The sequence below is a fragment of the Theobroma umbraticum genome, unplaced genomic scaffold, assembly GCF_002168275.2.
Source record: "Theobroma umbraticum cultivar Fairchild unplaced genomic scaffold, ASM216827v3 scaffold_56.0, whole genome shotgun sequence".
Lineage (NCBI taxonomy): Eukaryota > Viridiplantae > Streptophyta > Magnoliopsida > Malvales > Malvaceae > Theobroma > Theobroma umbraticum.
In genome coordinates, this window is record NW_018397256.1 from 10,538,078 (window position 1) to 10,557,619 (window position 19,542).

Genomic DNA, 19,542 nt, shown 5'->3' on the forward strand with positions numbered 1-19,542 from the left:
TGTAAGCAGTCATCCATGAAGAACTGCAGAGAGAAAAGAAATGAAGTCATTGTCGAAAAATGAAGGAGAACAGATCATATACTAGCTGAAATTAGCAAAGCTAAGTATGCATCAAACAGTGAGATTTTTATACATACAACTAATCAATAGCTTAGCATCAGGAAACTAGTATTCGGCAGATACAACAAGATATGCCAACTTGAGAATACAAGACCAAAAGAAATAGTCTAAAATCTTAAATACGAATTTTGAGTAGAGTGGTCTAGACAAAGTATAGAGAAGAACCAAATTAATGATCCAGGAAACAGAAACCAAAATTTAGTCCCTTCCTAGAAGAACAGCCTCCAAAAATACTTTCAGATTGAATTTGATTAACCCATTGCCGTGGACGAGAGAAACATGACACCATGCAATCATAAGACAATGAACACGACTATGAGATTGTTTGACCAATTAATTCATGCTACGGTTTATCTGCAATTCCCTACCTAAAATTTCCATATTGGCACTGATAACAATCACAATTAAAGAATAATTTGACATATAAATAAAATGAAAGATTAAAAAAGAGAGTAAAAAAGAGCTTATGAAAAGATTGAAACTTTCTTTTTACAGGAATAAGAGTTGAAACTTTGTTCACCCAAAAAAATTACCTCAACCAGGGCTGCTTCTTTTCGGGGGAAAGATCCAACAATTGAAGGAGAAACCCCAACTTCTTTTGCTCCTACTACCATCACTTCTGCGCTCCATCCCAATCTCGTATGCATTTAAAAAAAAATCAATTTTTAACCCTAAGAAATCATAAATAAGAATATAAAGATTTTAAAAAATATTAATTGAATGTACGTACGACGTGTCGTAGTGAGGCGGGCAGCACCCGAGCTTGCTCCTCCTCGTACGGAGCTCTTGTATTTTTTCTCTTGTCACGTAGACCATCCCCAGATGTTGATGATGTCGACGAACTCGTTGACGATGATACCATGGAAGAATCAGGTGGATTGAGGGTCTGATTAGGGAACGGTTGTGGGTCTACAGTAGTGGAAAACAGTGAAGAGCTAATGACGGTTCTGAGGTTAGGAAATCGAAGAAGGCGGCCTCCGCCGCTATTGGTAATAAGAGTGGCGCTGTGAAAGAGGCGATTCGCCGCCGTTCGATTCATATCTTCCTGCCTTCACCTTGTGTTCCGACTCCGAGAGTGCGTTTAGGTCCTCTTGGTGGATTAAATATAAAAATATAATAATCTTTAGTCATGTAAACTGTCCACGAAGACTCGCTCTATTTGATTTATCAACATGAAATTACAATAATCTTTTGTCATGAATGAGTAAGAATGATGAACCCCATGGTGGGCAAAGCAAGGCTGGTACTAGCCTTCCTCTTACCCTGAGGCTTAATCTGTGAAGACTACTGCAAAGAAATGGAAATGTGGAATTAATATAACAATCATTCTATGAAAATGACTCATTTTTGCATTTACAAACAAACATATCAACAATATTACTTCCAAAATCAAAATGGAAAAAAAAAATACATGACTAAGATTACATCCTAATCATTTTTTGAAAACTTCTTCGCTTTGAAGATAACTTATCCTAAGTTTTTAACAAAATGAAAATAAGATTTCTTCGGGGAAAAAGAATTGCTATGCACAAACGTTCATTGTTGGGTAGTTATGAAGATGCCAACGACAAAGATCATTCTTGTTTATTCCCTGGGACTGATATTTCTTCGATGCCTCTTTGTAGTGTTTCATGATGAGCGTCTAAGCGTGGATCTTGATCTTTGCTGGCAACCTCAGTTACCCTTTTCTTTTTTCTGACTCACCTACAGCAAACAGGCCTGCCTCAAGATTAATTTACTTCTTCTATCCTCCTAATGGCTTCCTTCATGTTTAGCCGCTGATCAGGGTTACTTTCGGTGCAAGCAGCTCCAATTTGGAGAAGTTGCAGCATCTGATTGAGTGAATCTGTATCCTTTGCTATCTCAGGATCAATCAATTCTTCCACTTGGTTCTGATCAGATATTGATGTTTGTACCCATTGCACGATGTCAGTCCCACCCTTGCCATTGCTTAGATATTGAGAAGGGAATTTCCCTGTGATGATTTCCAGAATGATAATTCCCAGGCAATAAACGTCTGATTTTGGAGAGACTTGCTGATACTGAACATATTCAGGGGATTTGTAAGCAAACAATCCTTGGGCAGCATTGCTGGAGTTTGTCAATGGTTGAAAGGCATAGTCACTTAGTAACGGATCATAATTTTCAGTTAAAAGAACATTGCTGGATTTTAGATTTCCATGGGGGACCTCGTATGTTGCAAACTCTGTATAAATGAAACTGAGTCCACGAGCGATTCCGTGGATGATCTTCAGACGGGTCGGCCAATTCAGATTAGCATGAATGATTCCTCGATCACCTGAAAAACCACGTTTTCGAGTTATAAATGGGAAGAAAGAGAAAAACAAACCTGTAATCTGTAACGTTTCAATTTGTTCTTCACTCTATTCTTTGCAATGTTACATAGAATGTTATTCTCTAATGTAACTGACTGGAATATGATGCTAACGCTTATTCCATTGCCAGATGAAGATATTTAACCATTAATTTTAGAATTTTAATTGGATTCAGAGACGCAAAAGCAATTACATAGTTATCTAAAATATAAATTAACCAAGATGATGATAGTCATACCATGCAAAACGTATAACAAGCTGCCCTTAGGCATGTATTCGGAAACAATAAGCTTCTCCTCTCTTCGAAAATGGTATGCCAATGGCGTCAAGATATTGGGGTGCCTTATTTTCCCAAACCGCCTCATTTCAGCGTCAAACCCATCTTTTCCCAACCTATTCATCTCCCTCATTCGCTTCACTACCACGGCCAATCCATTTGCCATCACAGCCTTGTATGCAGAGCCTAACCCGCCATTTCCAAGCACCTCCGCGGCTGCCTTCATCAAATCTTGCAACCCAAAGGCTTCCTTCTCATCATTCACCATGACCAAGTCAGTCATCCCATTCTTACTGCCATGATGGGAGGACCCTCTCTTCGAGTCAGAACTACCCCTGCGGCTCGACTCTGAAGGCTTTCGGCGGGTTGATTCAGGTACGTGCACTTCCACTACCTCCTCTCTTAGAGGTTCCTTACCTAGAACGCTGAAGTCATCGTCCCTCCTACGCCTTGCGGAAATGATGGAGACTATCACAAACAACAGTAAAATAATCAAGGTTGCGATGCCAATGACTACCTTGGCGCTGGAACCAGATCCTTGGTTTTGGCCTGATGGATTTGAAGCTCCTGATTGCTGAACTTTGTCGCAATCTATCCCCAGTGGTTTCCCACAAAGTCCTTCGTTTTCTTTGAATGAAGAGGCATTGAACTTGGAGAAACTTGCTGGGATTTCTCCCTCCAGGTTGTTACGGGTTAGGTTAAGGGAAGTAAGTGCATTCGGAAATTTCAATGGTGGGATTTGTCCTGAGAATTGATTGCCCTCTAGATGGAGTTCTACGAGATGGGGTAGTTGCATTAAGGACTCAGGAATTTTTCCTGTGAGTTTGTTATCATTTAGCCAAACTTTCTTCAAAGATCCCATCGATGCAAAGTAATCATTTGGTATCTCACCGCTAAACTGATTGTGAGAAAGGTATATAGCCTTTAAAGGGCCAAGTTTATTAAATTCCGGGATTGGACCTGTGAAAGAGTTCCTCACTAAGCTGATGGTTCTCAAGCCACGAAGTTGAAGCAAAGCTTGAACGTCGACTGGTCCTGCAAGATGTAAGCCAGTCAAATGGAGGCCAACAATGGTCTGTCCAGAACACATGACACCAACCCACTTTTTCTGGCAAGGAGAGGACCCTGGTTTCCAACTATTCAGATCACCTTGTGACAAAGATCTCTTGAGCTTAATGAGAGTATCTGCATCTGATTGAGAGAAACAAAGGGTGGGAAGAGAAAGGGTTAAAAGAAGGGGTAGCAAAGGGAGGAAGGGGAGGAGGAAGCGAACAGCGGCCATTACTGACCGGAAATGGTAAAGCTCCGGATAGAAACGAGCCGCTGCTCGGAAAGATCCTGTGGTTCTCTGAGTCTTTGTTTGGGTTGTTCTGTTTCCTTTTGCTTAATTCGGGGAAGACAAGAGGGTGGTGTGCCATGTTGGTAAGAGTATGTGGCTTTGAGAGAAGGAATTGAATGATGCAGCTGGCAAGGTTACAGTAGATTCTAAGAATAGAAAGGGAATAGAGGCTTGAGGGGGGAGAGAGTTTATGGGATTGAAAGGGAGAAAGAGAGGCGTGCAAATTCTTTTGACCTTGTCAGCGTCAACGCGGGCCTTTCCCATTAATGGGTTGACGCCATTGCAGAACTGACTTCAATCTCGTATAGGAAGAAATTCTATGTTGAGTAATGCTATACACTCTAAATTGTTGGTATCGCAGACAAACATCTCTTTCGGAAAATCCATAAATGAGTATGAATAATAAACCAGTATCTAATGGTTAAAATGACTAGATTAAAGGTGTTGGTCCGGTTAAAAGTCGTTAAAAGAGTAGTTTCTTTAAGCTCATATAAATTGTCTTTTAGCTGTCTGACCATGAAACTATAACTTTTCTGATTTAGTCAAAGCAACGGTAAGGCAATTCCATGAAAGCAAAGTATTTTTCTGTAAAATTAAAAAAGCATAGGAATGATTAGAGTCAAAAGACTCAAGTTCTTGCTGTTTTCTTTGGTCCTGCTATGTACAATTATTTGGTATGCACACGAGAAAACAGAGTACAATTTGCAGAGACCATATGATGGCTGTACCTAGGTTTTGGATCACGTCCCTGCAATCCCATTTCTCGAGTCTTAAGTGAAAATCAACGTGTTGTGAAAGCCTGCAGATACAAACATGCAATGTTATATATCAACCTACTCTTATTGGCAGCTTTGCTTTGGTCACTATAAGCTCAACCAAAATGAATGAGTGAAATTCACGGTGTAATATATTACCCCAGTTGAATAAGTTAATGTAATTTCAAAGCTCAAACAAGAAGTAGAGCAATACCGAGAAAACGTTGCAGTGACCAGGGTCTGCAATATGAGCCATCAAGTTCTCAATTGGGCCTTCGCCGGTATAGATAGCTTGGAAGCAGAAGCCAACAAATGCTAGCATCGCAAGACGCCCATTCTTGATCTCTTTAGTCCTCAACACCATCACTGGCTCTGGGGACCCTCTTCCCCACATCATGGGGTCAAACCACAAGCCACCTGGGTAACCAACGTCCGGCGTTGGGTTCTTCTTGTTAGGAAATTTCAATTGAATATCTACACTCCCTGGGTTAATCATATCAACCCACCTTCTGCCTTCAACCCAACCCATCAATGCCATTTGCACCACAAACAAGGTTGTAGGGTCTGCAAAGTATTCTCGAGCACCAGCATCATACCATGAGAAGTTCTCAATGAAACCCAGCCTTTCAAGGCATTCTGGTATGAGTATTCCTGCCACAGCCAGCATTGCCCACCTGGCATGCATTAGCTCAGCTTGTGCAAACCATTTAAGTGTTTCTGGATCAGATCCTGAAAATAATTTATTTTAGAGATAAGCAAATGTTGAATATGAGAGTTGTGCCAAGCACCTCAGATAATAAAAGTTTTGCAAGCAACTTCAAGCAAGATTTATTTGTAGACCATTGCTGATCTCTTGCTCCAGAAGAGAAAAGGGCGGGTAATCTTACAAGTTGGTATCAGAAGTAGCCAGTAAATTAAGCTGAATGGATCCTGTTTTTCCTCAGAAATCAGAATTAATTAGTTTAGGTTGAAGTTTTTGGCTCATCTATGATCAATAAAATCGGTACAAATGCAACTGCGAAAACGGGTCCTACCCAACAAACTTCACAGGATTGTCAAACTTTTACCAGGGATAAAAAATCCCTCCTGGCTTCAAAAACTAAAAGTGCAAGTTTCATAATGTCTAGCTCAATGCAAAATAAGGCATACCTAATCCAAGTGGGTCGAAGCCAAAATCTCCAGGAAGGCTACAACAAAAAAAATAAAGAAATTTATAATGATATCATGCCGATCTTACTTCAACACAAACATTAGAAATTGCAGCACTTAGTACTTTCAGAACACTAAATTCAGGATATTCTTTGTGGCTGCAGAAAAGGAAAAGAAACTAAAAGACTAAAAGGGATTGTTAGACCATCTCAGACTTTTCCTGTTTTAAGCATTAGAATGCATTTATAAATACTGCCAAAGAAGAGTCTTATGCACAAGGGAATGATAAGAGACAAATATCAGATTTAAGGACATTTATCTGGTAATGACTGTCTACAGGAGGAGAGATAGATCGATGCTACCTGCCATCGAGCCACTCTGGAGGTGTGCTACCAGGGAACCATAATGGTCTATCAGGAGGAAGGGGTTCACAAACACTTGACACTCCTTTCGTTGCTCTCAGATGAGTGCTTCCTGGTAAGAATGTCGTAATTTTTCCTGGAAATGGTTTTTGAGGTTTATCCCTGCGTATGGGCAAATTTACTTGGAATCAGCAAAAGTATTTCGAAGAATGACAACTTTATATGTGCATAGTTAACAAGACAATGCATTTTTTAAATCTCAATTACCTGATTGGAAGGCTTGACAGTGCAGTGGAGGCAATAGCGAAAGCCATAGATGACACAACACAAATGTCCTTTGGAGTTGGCAAAGCATTGCTTTGCAAGGGTGAATCCCTTATCAGCTTGAAAAATATGGGAAACACTGAAGAAGTCATGATAGATTCCCTGAGGTGGAACAAAAGGGCAACAAGGAGAGCAATGACAGCTTTACATGTGTAAAAGATATAAAGTTTGCAACACGAGTTCTGGTTAGTGGTTTGGGTAAGGACAATGTGGCCTATAACATCCGGGCCCAAGTTGAAGATGGGTCTGAACTCTGATGTCCCGGACCACCCTACATGGTCACATCAACATTCCGGGTTCCCGGAACCTGCTTAGAAAAGTCAACAACCGAAAAATTCCCATTACCAAGCGTTTGGTAGTATGCAATCTTGACAAAGACTCATAGATTCTTATTTCAAATGCAAAATGTTAATTGTTGAAGCCTCAAGCCTATTGCTCAGTCAGCTTCATCGTTATATCATGACATGAAAACATTAGCTCTGATAAATACATTTCATCTACTGTGTTTTTTAAAATTCCCTTTATTTAACTGGACAGATTGCAACCCATCAACTGTTCACCTACTAAAGTGACGGGCATTGCTTCTCGTTGCCGTGAAAGAGGCCTCAGATTTTCAGATTCTTTTATCTCCTAGATGAAGAGTAGGAGACAGAAATTACATTTATGTACATGTTCATCATTTTTTCCCCTTTTTGTCACTCAATAAAGATAAAAATGAACTTTGGATAGATGCACGGCACAAGGAAAGAACACGTAAAGCTAACAACCTATGACATAGGTGCCTTTCCCTCAAGGTCAGGGCCTTTTCTTGATCATCTTTCTATTCATTCTAGTGTAACTCTTTTTACTTTGTCCACGTTAGAAATTCATTACAAATAGGTGTATTCACCTATTGCCAAATCCCAATTTTTTTTCTTACATTAAATTGCAACTCAAAATCCCATCAAAATGATAAGTATTTGCCTTTTCATCAGGTAAATAGATTCCCAAAACTAAACTACTCCACTAATTCTTTCAAACTAACCCTAATTTTAGTTTGAATTCCATCCTCTTTAAGCCCAGCTAGTGTCAGTAAATCAACTAAGCCGCATGATGATACCCTGCAACCTAGTGTCACTCCAATTACTAGCCTTAAAAATACCGAACTGCCCAAACTAGAAACTACACTCTCTCTCTTGCCTTCTACGTTGCGGTCTTCCCTTGAAGTGTACTCCTCCATTTCTAAACAACAAATCCACCAGCTCTCGATCGTTACAGCCCACCAAAAAATATACGCTCTTTGCCCTTTTAATTCTTCTTAATCAAAAAGATCCTTCTTTTCCATGTTCCAAACCCAACTGAAGAAAACCGTTTCTTGAACCAATTTTATCAAGCCAAAGCAAAAACCCGAAATGGTGGAGACCTTGCCGGTTGGGCGGTTTCAAATACAACAACATAGGCTGGAACTTAAGAGATGGGTTCCGGCATTCCTTTCTTCACATAAAACTCTATTTACTGTCCTCTGGATCGCGGCTTTCGCTTCGGTCTTTCTATGGCAACGGAATATTGTTGGGGTGGGTTCTCGATATTCGGCAAAGCCGGACCCGGTCGGCCGATGCCCAAGACGCGGCCTTTCGCGCTTAATTTGACTGATTTTGGTGCGGTCGGGGATGGGGTCACGGTTAATACGGCGGCGTTTGAGAGGGCTGTCCTGGCGATCTCGAAGCTTGGGAAGAGAGGAGGTGCTCAGCTCAACGTGCCGCCTGGGAAGTGGCTTACGGCGCCGTTTAATCTCACTAGTCATATGACTTTGTTTCTAGCTGAGGATGCTGAGATTCTTGGAATCGAGGTTGGTTTTTTCAACTAAACATCATATAAAATGGTGTAAGTTTTTTTTTTTTTTTTTTAAAGTGATCTAGTTGTTAAGTTCATGAGCGTAAGTATGTTTACCGTTGGGTACTTAAAAAACAGTGAAAATGAATCTCAAACATGGTTTATTAACTAAACAAGCTAAGTCAAGCAAGCCTTTTTGTCAAGACAAGATTGGGGTTTTGACACTTATTATTAACATATTAGGTTGATTGTTTGTTAATTGTGATGAAGGGGAACTTAGTGTGAGCATGTGTAATTAGGAGAATATATAATCGTTTTCAAGGTATTTATGTAAACCTTGAAGCTTTAGAGTATGATATTGCCAGTAATTTCTAGCTTGCGAGACATATTGGTATTAGTTTAAGTTTTTTCCATTAGGTAATTTCTTGTGTCGAAGTTAGTTATTTGGCAGTTTTGATTAAACTTTTTGATTATGGTGGCTTCATCTTGTGATTGTTGTATCACATTTACAATGTCTATTGCTAATTTTGGGCGTGTTCTCTTTAATGGTATTATACAGGATGAGAGGCAATGGCCATTAATGCCTCCATTACCTTCATACGGATACGGAAGGGAGCATCATGGACCTCGGTATGGGAGTTTAATCCATGGCCAAAACCTCAAAGATGTTGTTATAACTGGTTAGTTTATTCACCTGCATGTGTAAGCAGAAATTTTAGTTTTTAAGTCAGTTTGAAATATTTTCTTTTAAATTCATTTGACTTAGAAGGTGGCTTGCACAATAGACCCTTTTTTATTGGTAAGCTATGGCCTCTTTGAACTCAAGCATTTTATGATTCTGAACTGTATCAAACTAGTGTCTATATGGTCTTTGGTCAAAGAATCACAGGGAACTTCATAGAATCTCTTTGACTGGAATCATGTTCTCTTGTTTTAAAAATTTGAAGTCATTCATTTCAGCAATATAGTTGGTTCTTGTATAAAAGTAGTTTCTATGGGTCCATTAAGAACCTTAAACCAGTAAATCTATAATGGCCAATCATCTTCCCTTGGACTGCTCATTGAATTTTCGAATTTTAAGTCATTAAGAAATTTTCCTGCATAGTTGATAAACTATACATAATGTTGGTGAATATGACAGGACATTTCAAGATGTTATTATTACCAATTAGCTATCATACAATAGAATCAGCCATTAACCACTTATATGGTTTAAGCAATAATTATTGCAAACAACCTATATTTTGGATGTATCTATTGTGAATGAGGCAATTTGGTTATTCAAAGTTATCGCACATGAATTATTACTGGCAGGTTGATGTCTAAACCTGTTTTCTGCATCCCTTATCAAAGTTTATAGTCTAGTATGTTATGTGACAACTTACACAAAAACAGTTGCGAATTGATTCTTTTTTTTTTCTCTTTTTCTAATGGGAAATAAGGGGGAAAGAAACAGTCTTATTAAGGTTTTAGGTGAAGAAAAATTACCAGCTTGCTCTCTTTTGCTTCTTATCTGAGCGTCTGTTATAAACTGTGATGCCACATACCAAATTGATGAAACAATCAATCAATCATAGTCACTATGGAAATCTAATTGGCTGCTAGCAACACATATGATGTAGATTTGATTATTTGACTCTAAAATCTTAGAAGTTGGTTGAGTTTCTTGTGTATGTGCACTTCTGGTAAATGAATGCTGAGACCTTTGTTCTGTGTAAATCATTCATTGCTAGCTGAGTCTGATTTACCCTTGTTTTAACAAATCAACAGGGCATAATGGTACCATAAATGGACAGGGTCAATCATGGTGGAAGAAGTATCGCCAAAAGCTACTCAATCACACCAGGGGTCCACTTGTGCAGATAATGTGGTCAAGTGACATTGTGATCTCTAATATAACCTTACGTGATTCTCCTTTTTGGACTTTTCATCCATATGACTGCAAGAATGTAACAGTCAGGAATGTTACCATCCTGGCTCCCATTTTTGAAGCCCCAAATACTGATGGAATTGATCCTGGTAAGTAGTCACTAAATATAAGATTTAAACTTTGTTAAAAAAAATATATAAGATTTAAACGTTGGTCTAAGAGAATTTATGTTAGCTAAGGCCCTGGACAGAGTTCTCATTCATTCTATGAATATTTTTTTAGATATGTCCATTCGACATGTAAATAGGAGAAAAAGGTGGATAGAGGGTTTCCTCTTTCCCTTTTTTTGGGGAGAATTTGACCTCTCTCTCTCTCTCCCTCTGTGCGTACACATAAAAGTCACTGACAAAGAAGCCTAGTAATGATCTATATATTTTTTGTGATTTGGCCAACTTACTTAACAAGCTTGGTTGATAATCTGGAGAATAAATTCAAGGCTTTGAGGAGTAGTTGAAGCTAGATTACAAAAGCTTTATCTTGTCACAGAAGCTGGAAGCTGAAGATTTAGATGTAGAATGTACAAATTTAGTATTCTGAACTGAAATCTATAAAATGAGTGGGCAAATTGCAGCAAATTTGCTTTCGCTGTTTTGTCTGTTGTCTCCTTCCCCCCATTCCTTTATGACACAGACAAGAAAATTGACATTGTGTATGCATTTTTATAAACAGAGTGAACATCATATAATGCTGGCCTGCTCAAATAATCCTCACCTATGTACACCACATTTCTGCTTGTTGATTTGCTGTGGGGAATAAAAAAGATTAGTTCATTCTGAATGTGACTAATTGCAAATCAGTTATGTCATAAACAGATTCATGTGACGATGTGGTAATCGAGGATTGCTACATAAGTGTTGGGGATGATGCAATTGCAATAAAGAGTGGCTGGGATCAATACGGCATATCTTATGGACGACCTTCAAGGAACATTCTTATCCGAAACCTCATTGTCCGCTCTATGGTCAGGTGAAGTTTCTTAAATTACTATTCCTCCAGCATCATGAACAATCTATTGCCTAATTGTTCTCATGTTTACAAAAAGTGGGGTTTCAAATAGCATGCGTGCATAACATTTCTTGCAAACTTTTGATGCAAATAGATTCTCTGGCAAATAATTAAAGTTCCTAGATTTTTCTATTCTTGTGTCCTTCCCCTTCTGTTGCATCACTGGACTTTTTGAATGTTTATCTGTGCATGCCTGGTATTTCCTTTACTGATGTCCCCTGGAACAGCTCTGCATTTTGAGTCGTCCCGAATCTGCAATGGCTTGAACTCTTGCTTTCTAATCTAACTTATGAGAGAAACTATTTAGATTTTGTGATACTTCATCCAAACCTTCCTCTGCTTTTGCCCTCTATGTTTATTTCTCATGTTGTTAATGAAAAAGGCCAAATTTGTGCACTGTGAATGATTTAAAGTTAACAACCATAAATTATGAAACAACTAGGATAGAAACAAATCATCTTCTTGTGATTCGTTGTTTTTCCTAAGCCAACTATTAATCAATAACTATATGCTCTGGGCCAAATTTTGCAACATGTTTATGCACAAGGGGTGAATCATGATTTTGCTGTAGAGACAATCCCTAACATTATTGGAAAAAAAAAAGAACCTGTAATTAGTTACTGGAATCTTGAATATGTATTTAAATATTATTTTTATGACTTTGGCCCCATTTAGGTACAACATTTTTTTCCCCTTTCACATTCAAGCAGGTCAAACTGTTAGAGTGGGGAAGTCATTCTCTTGTAACCCCTTTCTCTTCCAACTTCTTTGCCTGGATAGGACATGTAATCTGCTCTTGCGCCTTGTTCAAGGAAGGTACTGCTTAAGTTGTAGTATCAGCCTTTACTACCATCTCAGGGTGGTAAACAGTTGAACATACTTCATAACAAGTCATGAAATGGAAAATTATCTCTGAATCACCTTCTAGAATGTGCTTTGTCTACTTTTTATCTGCCCCTAGCTGTGATTTGCATTTGGTAATTGCACATCTTCACTCTTCAGATACTAACTAAAATCTGCCTTGGCTAAATTGTGCCACAGTGCTGGCGTATCGATAGGCAGCGAGATGTCTGGTGGGGTATCTAATGTCACTGTGGAGAACCTCCTTGTCTGGAGTTCTCGGCGTGCAGTTCGAATCAAGACTGCTGCTGGAAGAGGTGGATATGTTAGACATATAACATACCGGAATCTTACATTTGATAATGCCCGAGTTGGAATTGTTATTAAGACAGACTACAACGAGCACCCTGATGATGATTTTGACCGAAAGGCTTTGCCAATACTTGAGGACATAAGCTTCATTGGGATACATGGTCAAGGAGTTCGTGTTCCTGTCCGTATACATGGTAGTGAAGATATTCCTGTGAGAAACGTGATGTTTAGGGATATGTCTGTGGGGATAACATATAAGAAGAAGCATATATTCCAGTGTGCCTTTGTTCACGGCCGCGTAATAGGGACCATCTTCCCTGCTCCTTGTGAAAACCTTGATAGATACGATGAAGAGGAAAGACTTGTGAAGCGCTCAGCATCCCAGAATGTAACGGATATAGATTATGACATATGACAAGATGGCAGGTCACAGTCTGCTGCGCCATTCTCCCTGGGATCAAAGTTGAAAGGCTTAAAATTGTACGTCTGTAAGAGGTAATCTTGGAAAAACAAGGTTGGAGCAGTGGGGCTTGTTATTTCCTTCCCCGTCCTTTTTGTCTCCATTCTGTAATGTTTGATTCACGAAGTTTTGTACAGAAAATTTGAAGGAGCTTATACATTTCATCAGCCTACTGAGATTCAAATTCGTAGCATGCTTTTAAGTTGTATCTTACATTCTCAGTAAAAAAGCAGTCGAATCCGGGAATTGAGAGCAAGTTGAATGATAACATGCTGGACCACTGGCTTTATTGTTATCTCTGGCTTGTGGTCAATGGTTTCGATGGAGCCATGTTATATTATTTACTCTACCCTTTCCTATGCTATGGCATATGAATATTCCATACACAGGCCATCGCAGAAAACTTTGCCTGTTCGGACAAAGACAAGTCATGGAAATGTTTTAGCTCGGTAAGAGATCATTAAATTATAAATATAAGAGTCTATTATAATTAATCTAAGCACTACTCGATTTCGCAATTCATTCTGAGCCCTTCAGTTTTGGCATTCGGGGATAACTGACACATTAGTTAAATAATTAAAAATAAAAACGGATTATGTTATATTTCGTTATGTAACATAGGGAAGTAAATTATTTTACAGATAAAATTTCCATGAATCTTGACGGTTTGAAACGAAAAAAATATCTTCTCTATAAAATCTTTTACGGGGTCAACGAATTCATAACTTCGTTTGAAAGGTTAAACTTATTAATTCAATTTCTATTTGGCTATTAAAAAGTAGTAATTATAAGCTAATTTAATTGCATCAAATTAAACCTATCCCGAGTTTGGTAGACCAAACATTAGACTCATGTAAGTCCACCAATTTAATTATCTTGCCATGTGGATGAATCGACCCACAGACAATCAAAATTATCTTGGTCTTCAACTCCATTTTATACAAATTTTATAACATTATTAAACTTTCAGGAACGATTTGGTAAGCTGTCATTTTCCAAACATTTTCCATGCCTTTGAGCTGTTTCCCCATACCAATACTTTAATTAAATGTATCCAATAAGTCAAAGCAGAAGAAATCAGAAAGCTCTTAGTTTCTCAGTCCATATTGTCGACTTCATTATCAAAACCATATGCATTGGGTAAATTATTTTTTAATTAACGTCTCAGACATTGTAGCTGGTATACTTAAACTTGTTATATACTCCAACGTAAAATTTTTTTCCCTTTTTTTATATTATTTCTGACATTTTATATTGTTTCTGCAATGACGAGGTGGTTTCAAAGACATGTTATTTGGTTCTTAGTGCAGTTCAATGATTCGGTCCAGTGGTTGGTGTTTTGCAGTAAGAAGCATTCAATCATTGCATATTCAAATCCCATAATAATATTGTTGATTGTAAATGTGCAATACACGTTTTGAAATTGACAAACGAGGTTGCTTAGAAGGAGATATTTCCCTATAATTAAATGCTGGATTACCTTATGGCTCAGCCAAAAGCAAACCTGCAGCATGCTTAAACAATGACAGCAAATTACCTATTTGCTCATTTATATATTTAATTTTTTTTTAAACAATTTTTATCTTAATCACTTAGTCATTAAAAATTATCCATTGTTTGACGTGACTTTTGAAGTTAATTGATTTTAATCATGAGGATAGTATCATATAGTAGATTAATTAATAAGGATATGTCACATAATTAAAGTCAGCTGATGTGAAAAAATCATATTAAATAAATACGTTTGTTAACATATAATTTAATTACCACTAATTAATATATATATACATATTTAATTTTTTTCATATTTTAGTGAATTTACATATATGATTAAATATGACTATATTATAATATAATTTTTACAAGTTGAGACACTTGTAACGGTTGGATGTAAACTTTCATATACTGTAATTGATAACATTTCTTCTTCTATTTTTTAATTCCTAAAATAGATTTATAGCTATATTCTACCAAAATAATGGGAAAAAATGAAGAATTACAAGTTTAAAACTATGAAGTGTCAACCAATTCTCTAACTAATTACATGAAAAGAGAAATGCGTTACATATAGACATCACTCACTAATTAGTTCATGTACGGCTTAGGGTTTAGGGTTTGAGTTTTTATTTTATTAAAATCAAAAATTAATAAGAATACTTAGAGAATTGATTACCAAATTGGATAATGAATGTAGATATTAATATTATATATTAATATAGATTATATAAATTCAACAATGCTCTCTTAATATTTTCATACTATTATTGTATGTAAAAACACATACAAGTAGCCATTTTTCTGAGATCAATATATTTTTAAAAAATAAAATTTTTTAGTTAGATATCTTGTCGATAATGTTTACTTAATTAATCCGTCAATATACCAAGAAAATTTCATCGTAAATTCAAACCACCGTATCCGTACTTATTAATGTTGGTAATAACCAATTCAACATGTTCATATGTAGACTAACATTTAGGATATGGAACAGTGCCTCTCCAATGAATGTCCAAATCTCAAACAAAACAAAAATGGAACATGCGATAATAAGTTTGATGTAATCCGAAACCTACTGCGTACTATTACATCTACAGGAAGGTGTAACAACCGCCACACGTCTCCATTTCAACTTTATGACCCCCACACTCTTTTGTAGTCACGTGCGAAGAGCATTAAGTTTCCATCCATAATTAAAGATAAACCCAATTAGAATTTGGGGAAAAAAAAAACAAAACAAAAGGGTTTAAGGTGGCTCATCATGAAATCAAAAGCATGTTACATGTTTTACATTTCCTATACCAATAGTTGACCACTTTAAGTTTTATGTTGATGGACCACTAGATTGGGACAGACAATAGTCCTTTTAAGTTTTTAGAGCAATGACTGGTTGTTGGGTCAAATAACTATGTTGTTCTTGTTATAAAAAGTTTATACCTATTTCAGTTTCTCCTACGGCGACTGCCTTCAATTTCTTGCATGCCACATCTAGCTAACTGCATATGTAGGGAAGGGAGCCTCTTTTTTGTGGGGGGGGACCCGTAAGTTTTATCTAGTGAAACTTGTCTTTTATTTTTTTTACCAATTGAACAGTGCATGGGGTTGGTAATTTTTTTTTTTTTTTAGAGATGCTATTTGATAGCGGTGAAATGTGACTATGACATTGATCTCATCTGACCAGTGACGAGGCCCCTTGCTTGCATGCAGCATTGATTTGGTAATCAAATTGGGGGGGTTATGAGCCTATTAGGTAGGTAAAAGATCAACAATTGGTTGATGACTTTGATTAGGGAGAATTAAGCTGCAGATCTTTTAAGATTATGAGAAAAGATTTGGCCATGATTAGCATAATTTGATGACAAAACTAGTGGGTAATGAGGGGATATTATAACAACCACTAAAACTCACATGTAAACAACAATCTTTAAGAGGAAACAAACGCAAAACCAGGAGCTTGTAATTAAGTTAAATATATACCCCATGCACTGCAGAGAAACATCATTAAAAATCTTTGGGTGTTTGCCTAATTGCACCTCTGCTTAATTTTCTTTTTAAATAAAAGGTTTGTTCCAAGGTGGCCCATCAACCTTAATCGGGATTTCTGTGGGGGAGGAATATCACATGGGATGGGAGCCTTTCAGTTCGAGCCTACTGTTTATATCTTTGAATGAATGTCACTCTCACTTAAATTTGACCGATCTGACACTTGCAAAAGCAGCCATTAAATTGAAGGGTTGTGACTCTTTTTTACTGGGATTTACGAATCAGACTCTGGACATGCACAAATCTCCTAGATTTGAGTGCTTTGAAGAGTACAGCATCCCTGGATTTTCACACTGAGCATCCACCTTGCTTTTATTTGTACTACTAGCTGCTGTTCTTCTGCCCTGTGATTTACAGTGTACTCCTCACTTGTCAGTCTCACTCTCTTTCTTGTTGTTTCTTGCCAACGTACGGGAACTTCTTACACTACGTTCGTTGAATTTCAAGCAATTAAGATATTCTCTGTCTCATTATTTTTGCTTGCATTTAATTGTTACATTAAAATTTTAAAATTTTTTTCCTATAAAATTGACGTTTTTATGTCTATTAATGTCAAAAATAATAAAAATGTATCTGAAACATACAGAATAATACTATTATTAAACAATGAATATAATTTTAAAACGTCTAACAACAAGAAAGATGGAAAAAAATGATAGAACAAAAGAAGTTCTAATTAATATAGAACTTAAACTTATCTAATGTCATGACTATTTAACAGACATATTACTAGTATGTTTCTTTAATCAGACTCCCAACTTTACTTCAAAGACTTTGAGCTACAATTTTGTAATATTCACCTGTATTGGTAGATAGATATTTTTATTTGGACAATCAGCAATTTATTTACTAAGGCAAGAAAAAACCCGTTAAGAAAATAATTTAAAAAAGAAACAGAAAAACGGTGACAACTACTAATTATAGTTAAATGCAGTTAAATTCAAATTTCTGACTACATGATTAAGAGTTGAAAAATGTTTTGTGTTCAAATTACACACTTTTCTCGTAAAATAAAACCTAAGTTCAAATAATTAGATGTATAAGAATTTGAATAAATTCAGGTGCTACTTGATAAACTGCAAAAATTAAATATTGAATATTTAAGTAAAGATTTTTTAATTTTGAAAAAAATTAAATATTGAATTGTCATTGAAAAAATCGTTTGACATTCTATTGAAAATTAAGAACTAAATAGATTTTTTCTCTATCTTTTTAATATTCAACGTTAACAATAGTTAAAACAAAAAATAGTTGAGAGGAAAATTTATAAGGTTTTGTTGTCCTTTTAAAGATTGTTACCTATCCATGGAGGATAGGATAAACCCACCCTAGCTTGTCCATCCATGGAAGAAAAAAATTAAAAGCTTAATGTAATTAAATAACAAAATTTTCCTTGCCAAAGTCATTGAAAAAAAAATTAACAATTTAAAATTTTCATTTTCAATAGTTTAAAATATTTTGATAGTTTATCAAACACACCCTTGGTATATAATTGAGGTGCATTGCTTTTGAAAAAAATAAAAAAAGAATAAAATTCACAACTTGTAAATGAAAAGAAAAAGATTGAAAGTAAATGGAGAGCAATGTTTTAAAAATTGAATCAAATCGACTGGCCGGATCGATTCAATTGAAAATTGATGGTCAATTCAATTCGAGAGTAGTCGAAACATTGAAAATAGCTAAAAAAACACGAGTCGTTTGAATAAAAAAATTGATTGAGTTAAAAATTTTTATAATAGATATTTAATTGACCACAATTTTAGACCTTTCTGGACCAATCCATGGATCTCATAAGCGCACTCACAGTAATTAACTAAAAACCCAATCCCAAGGTTTAATTTCGGGTATTGTACTATTATACGGAGTTTTTATGTTTGATTTGTCTTTTAAATATGTTTTTCTTTCAATATCATATCGTTTTCAATTTGTTCTGATTATTCTGAAAATATATGGAAATTTAATTCTTGTCACCATATTGGACCGAAGGGCTGAACCGAAAACCGGTTACTTCAACCGGCTGAGCTGTGATGCGACGATTAAAACATTAATGGAGAGAGGGCTCTCACGCTTTTAACATGAGGGCAGTCCCTTAATAGCCCAACTCAAAAAAGGATTTTTGTTGGTATGATGCCGTAATTTTCCACAAATAGAAGGGTGTTTCGTCAGTAAGCACCAGAGCCGACACGCCAATCACGTGTTCGGTACTCCACCCCTTTTTTTCGATGGCGTCGGGAGTCGAGTCGCCCGTGACTCTTTTCCCCCCGCCTCCCAAAATTTCTTCTTCGTGTTTTTATCTTTTTGTTTTTTTGTTTTCCGATTAAATATATTTTACATAATTCTCGATTACTGTACAAAAACGTGGGGACCATTCATGTTAAAGAAAATTAAAAAACAAAAGAGAAAAGTAGAAAAAGGCGGCAATTCTCATGTCACCTTCACGAGAAAAATGTTCTCTCGTCGGCCACGTGTATCTTTACGCTTTGCCAACCGGTGTGCGTGCATGTGCACCCACCACCAACCCTATCCTTCTCTCTCTGTCTCTCCGCGTTTCTCACACGAGTTTGACTCTCCGCTTTGACAAAATAAAAAATCGAAACTGTTTGCCACAACATTCCAGTTTTAATTTTATTTAAAAAATATCAAAATTATCAATTTAAAATACAATACAATTAATTTGTAAGAAACATTACAATAAAGACATAAACTTTCATAGTTAGGAAACTTCACTTAAATTATAATCTTATCTTATTCGTCCGTGAAATAAAAAATAATAGTATAAGATAAAGCAATATGCCAAAAAAGAGAAATCCAAAATTAAGCACAATAAAATCATTACTAATTTGTTATTGATTAAAGCATTAGTATCACATGATATAACTTTATGTCATTTAATTTTCAAGAAAGAAAGAAAACGACTTTATATTATTTAATTATTGATAAATATCATGTATTAATGTCGTGGTAAACTTTAGTGGTACCCT

General features: G+C 36.4%; 3 protein-coding genes across 3 annotated transcripts; 1 reads left to right on the forward strand and 2 right to left on the reverse strand.

Annotated features, from left to right (window-relative positions):
- Positions 1 to 1,395: 1,395 nt before the first annotated feature.
- LOC110410964 (pollen receptor-like kinase 3) lies at positions 1,396 to 4,483 on the reverse strand. The gene is made up of 2 exons (XM_021420927.2): positions 2,695 to 4,483; positions 1,396 to 2,419 (listed from the first exon to the last, which is right to left on the reverse strand). Exons 1-2 carry the CDS (start codon positions 4,013 to 4,015, stop codon positions 1,851 to 1,853), a joined length of 1,890 nt encoding a protein of 629 aa, XP_021276602.1. The 5' UTR covers positions 4,016 to 4,483; the 3' UTR covers positions 1,396 to 1,850.
- Positions 4,484 to 4,625: 142 nt separating this feature from the next.
- LHCA6 (PSI type II chlorophyll a/b-binding protein (Lhca2*1)) lies at positions 4,626 to 6,805 on the reverse strand. Its single transcript, XM_021421194.2, has 5 exons — positions 6,606 to 6,805; positions 6,339 to 6,500; positions 5,977 to 6,014; positions 5,042 to 5,556; positions 4,626 to 4,871 (listed from the first exon to the last, which is right to left on the reverse strand). The coding sequence occupies exons 1-5, from the start codon at positions 6,752 to 6,754 to the stop codon at positions 4,854 to 4,856; spliced, it is 882 nt and encodes a 293-aa protein (XP_021276869.1). The 5' UTR covers positions 6,755 to 6,805; the 3' UTR covers positions 4,626 to 4,853.
- Positions 6,806 to 7,682: 877 nt separating this feature from the next.
- Positions 7,683 to 13,361, forward strand: LOC110411316 (Pectin lyase-like superfamily protein). Its single transcript, XM_021421422.2, is given in 6 exon segments — positions 7,683 to 8,213; positions 8,216 to 8,490; positions 9,034 to 9,154; positions 10,245 to 10,493; positions 11,217 to 11,370; positions 12,451 to 13,361. Coding segments are annotated over 6 exon segments (1,485 nt in total). The 5' UTR covers positions 7,683 to 8,053; the 3' UTR covers positions 12,977 to 13,361.
- The last annotated feature ends 6,181 nt before the right edge of the window (positions 13,362 to 19,542 follow it).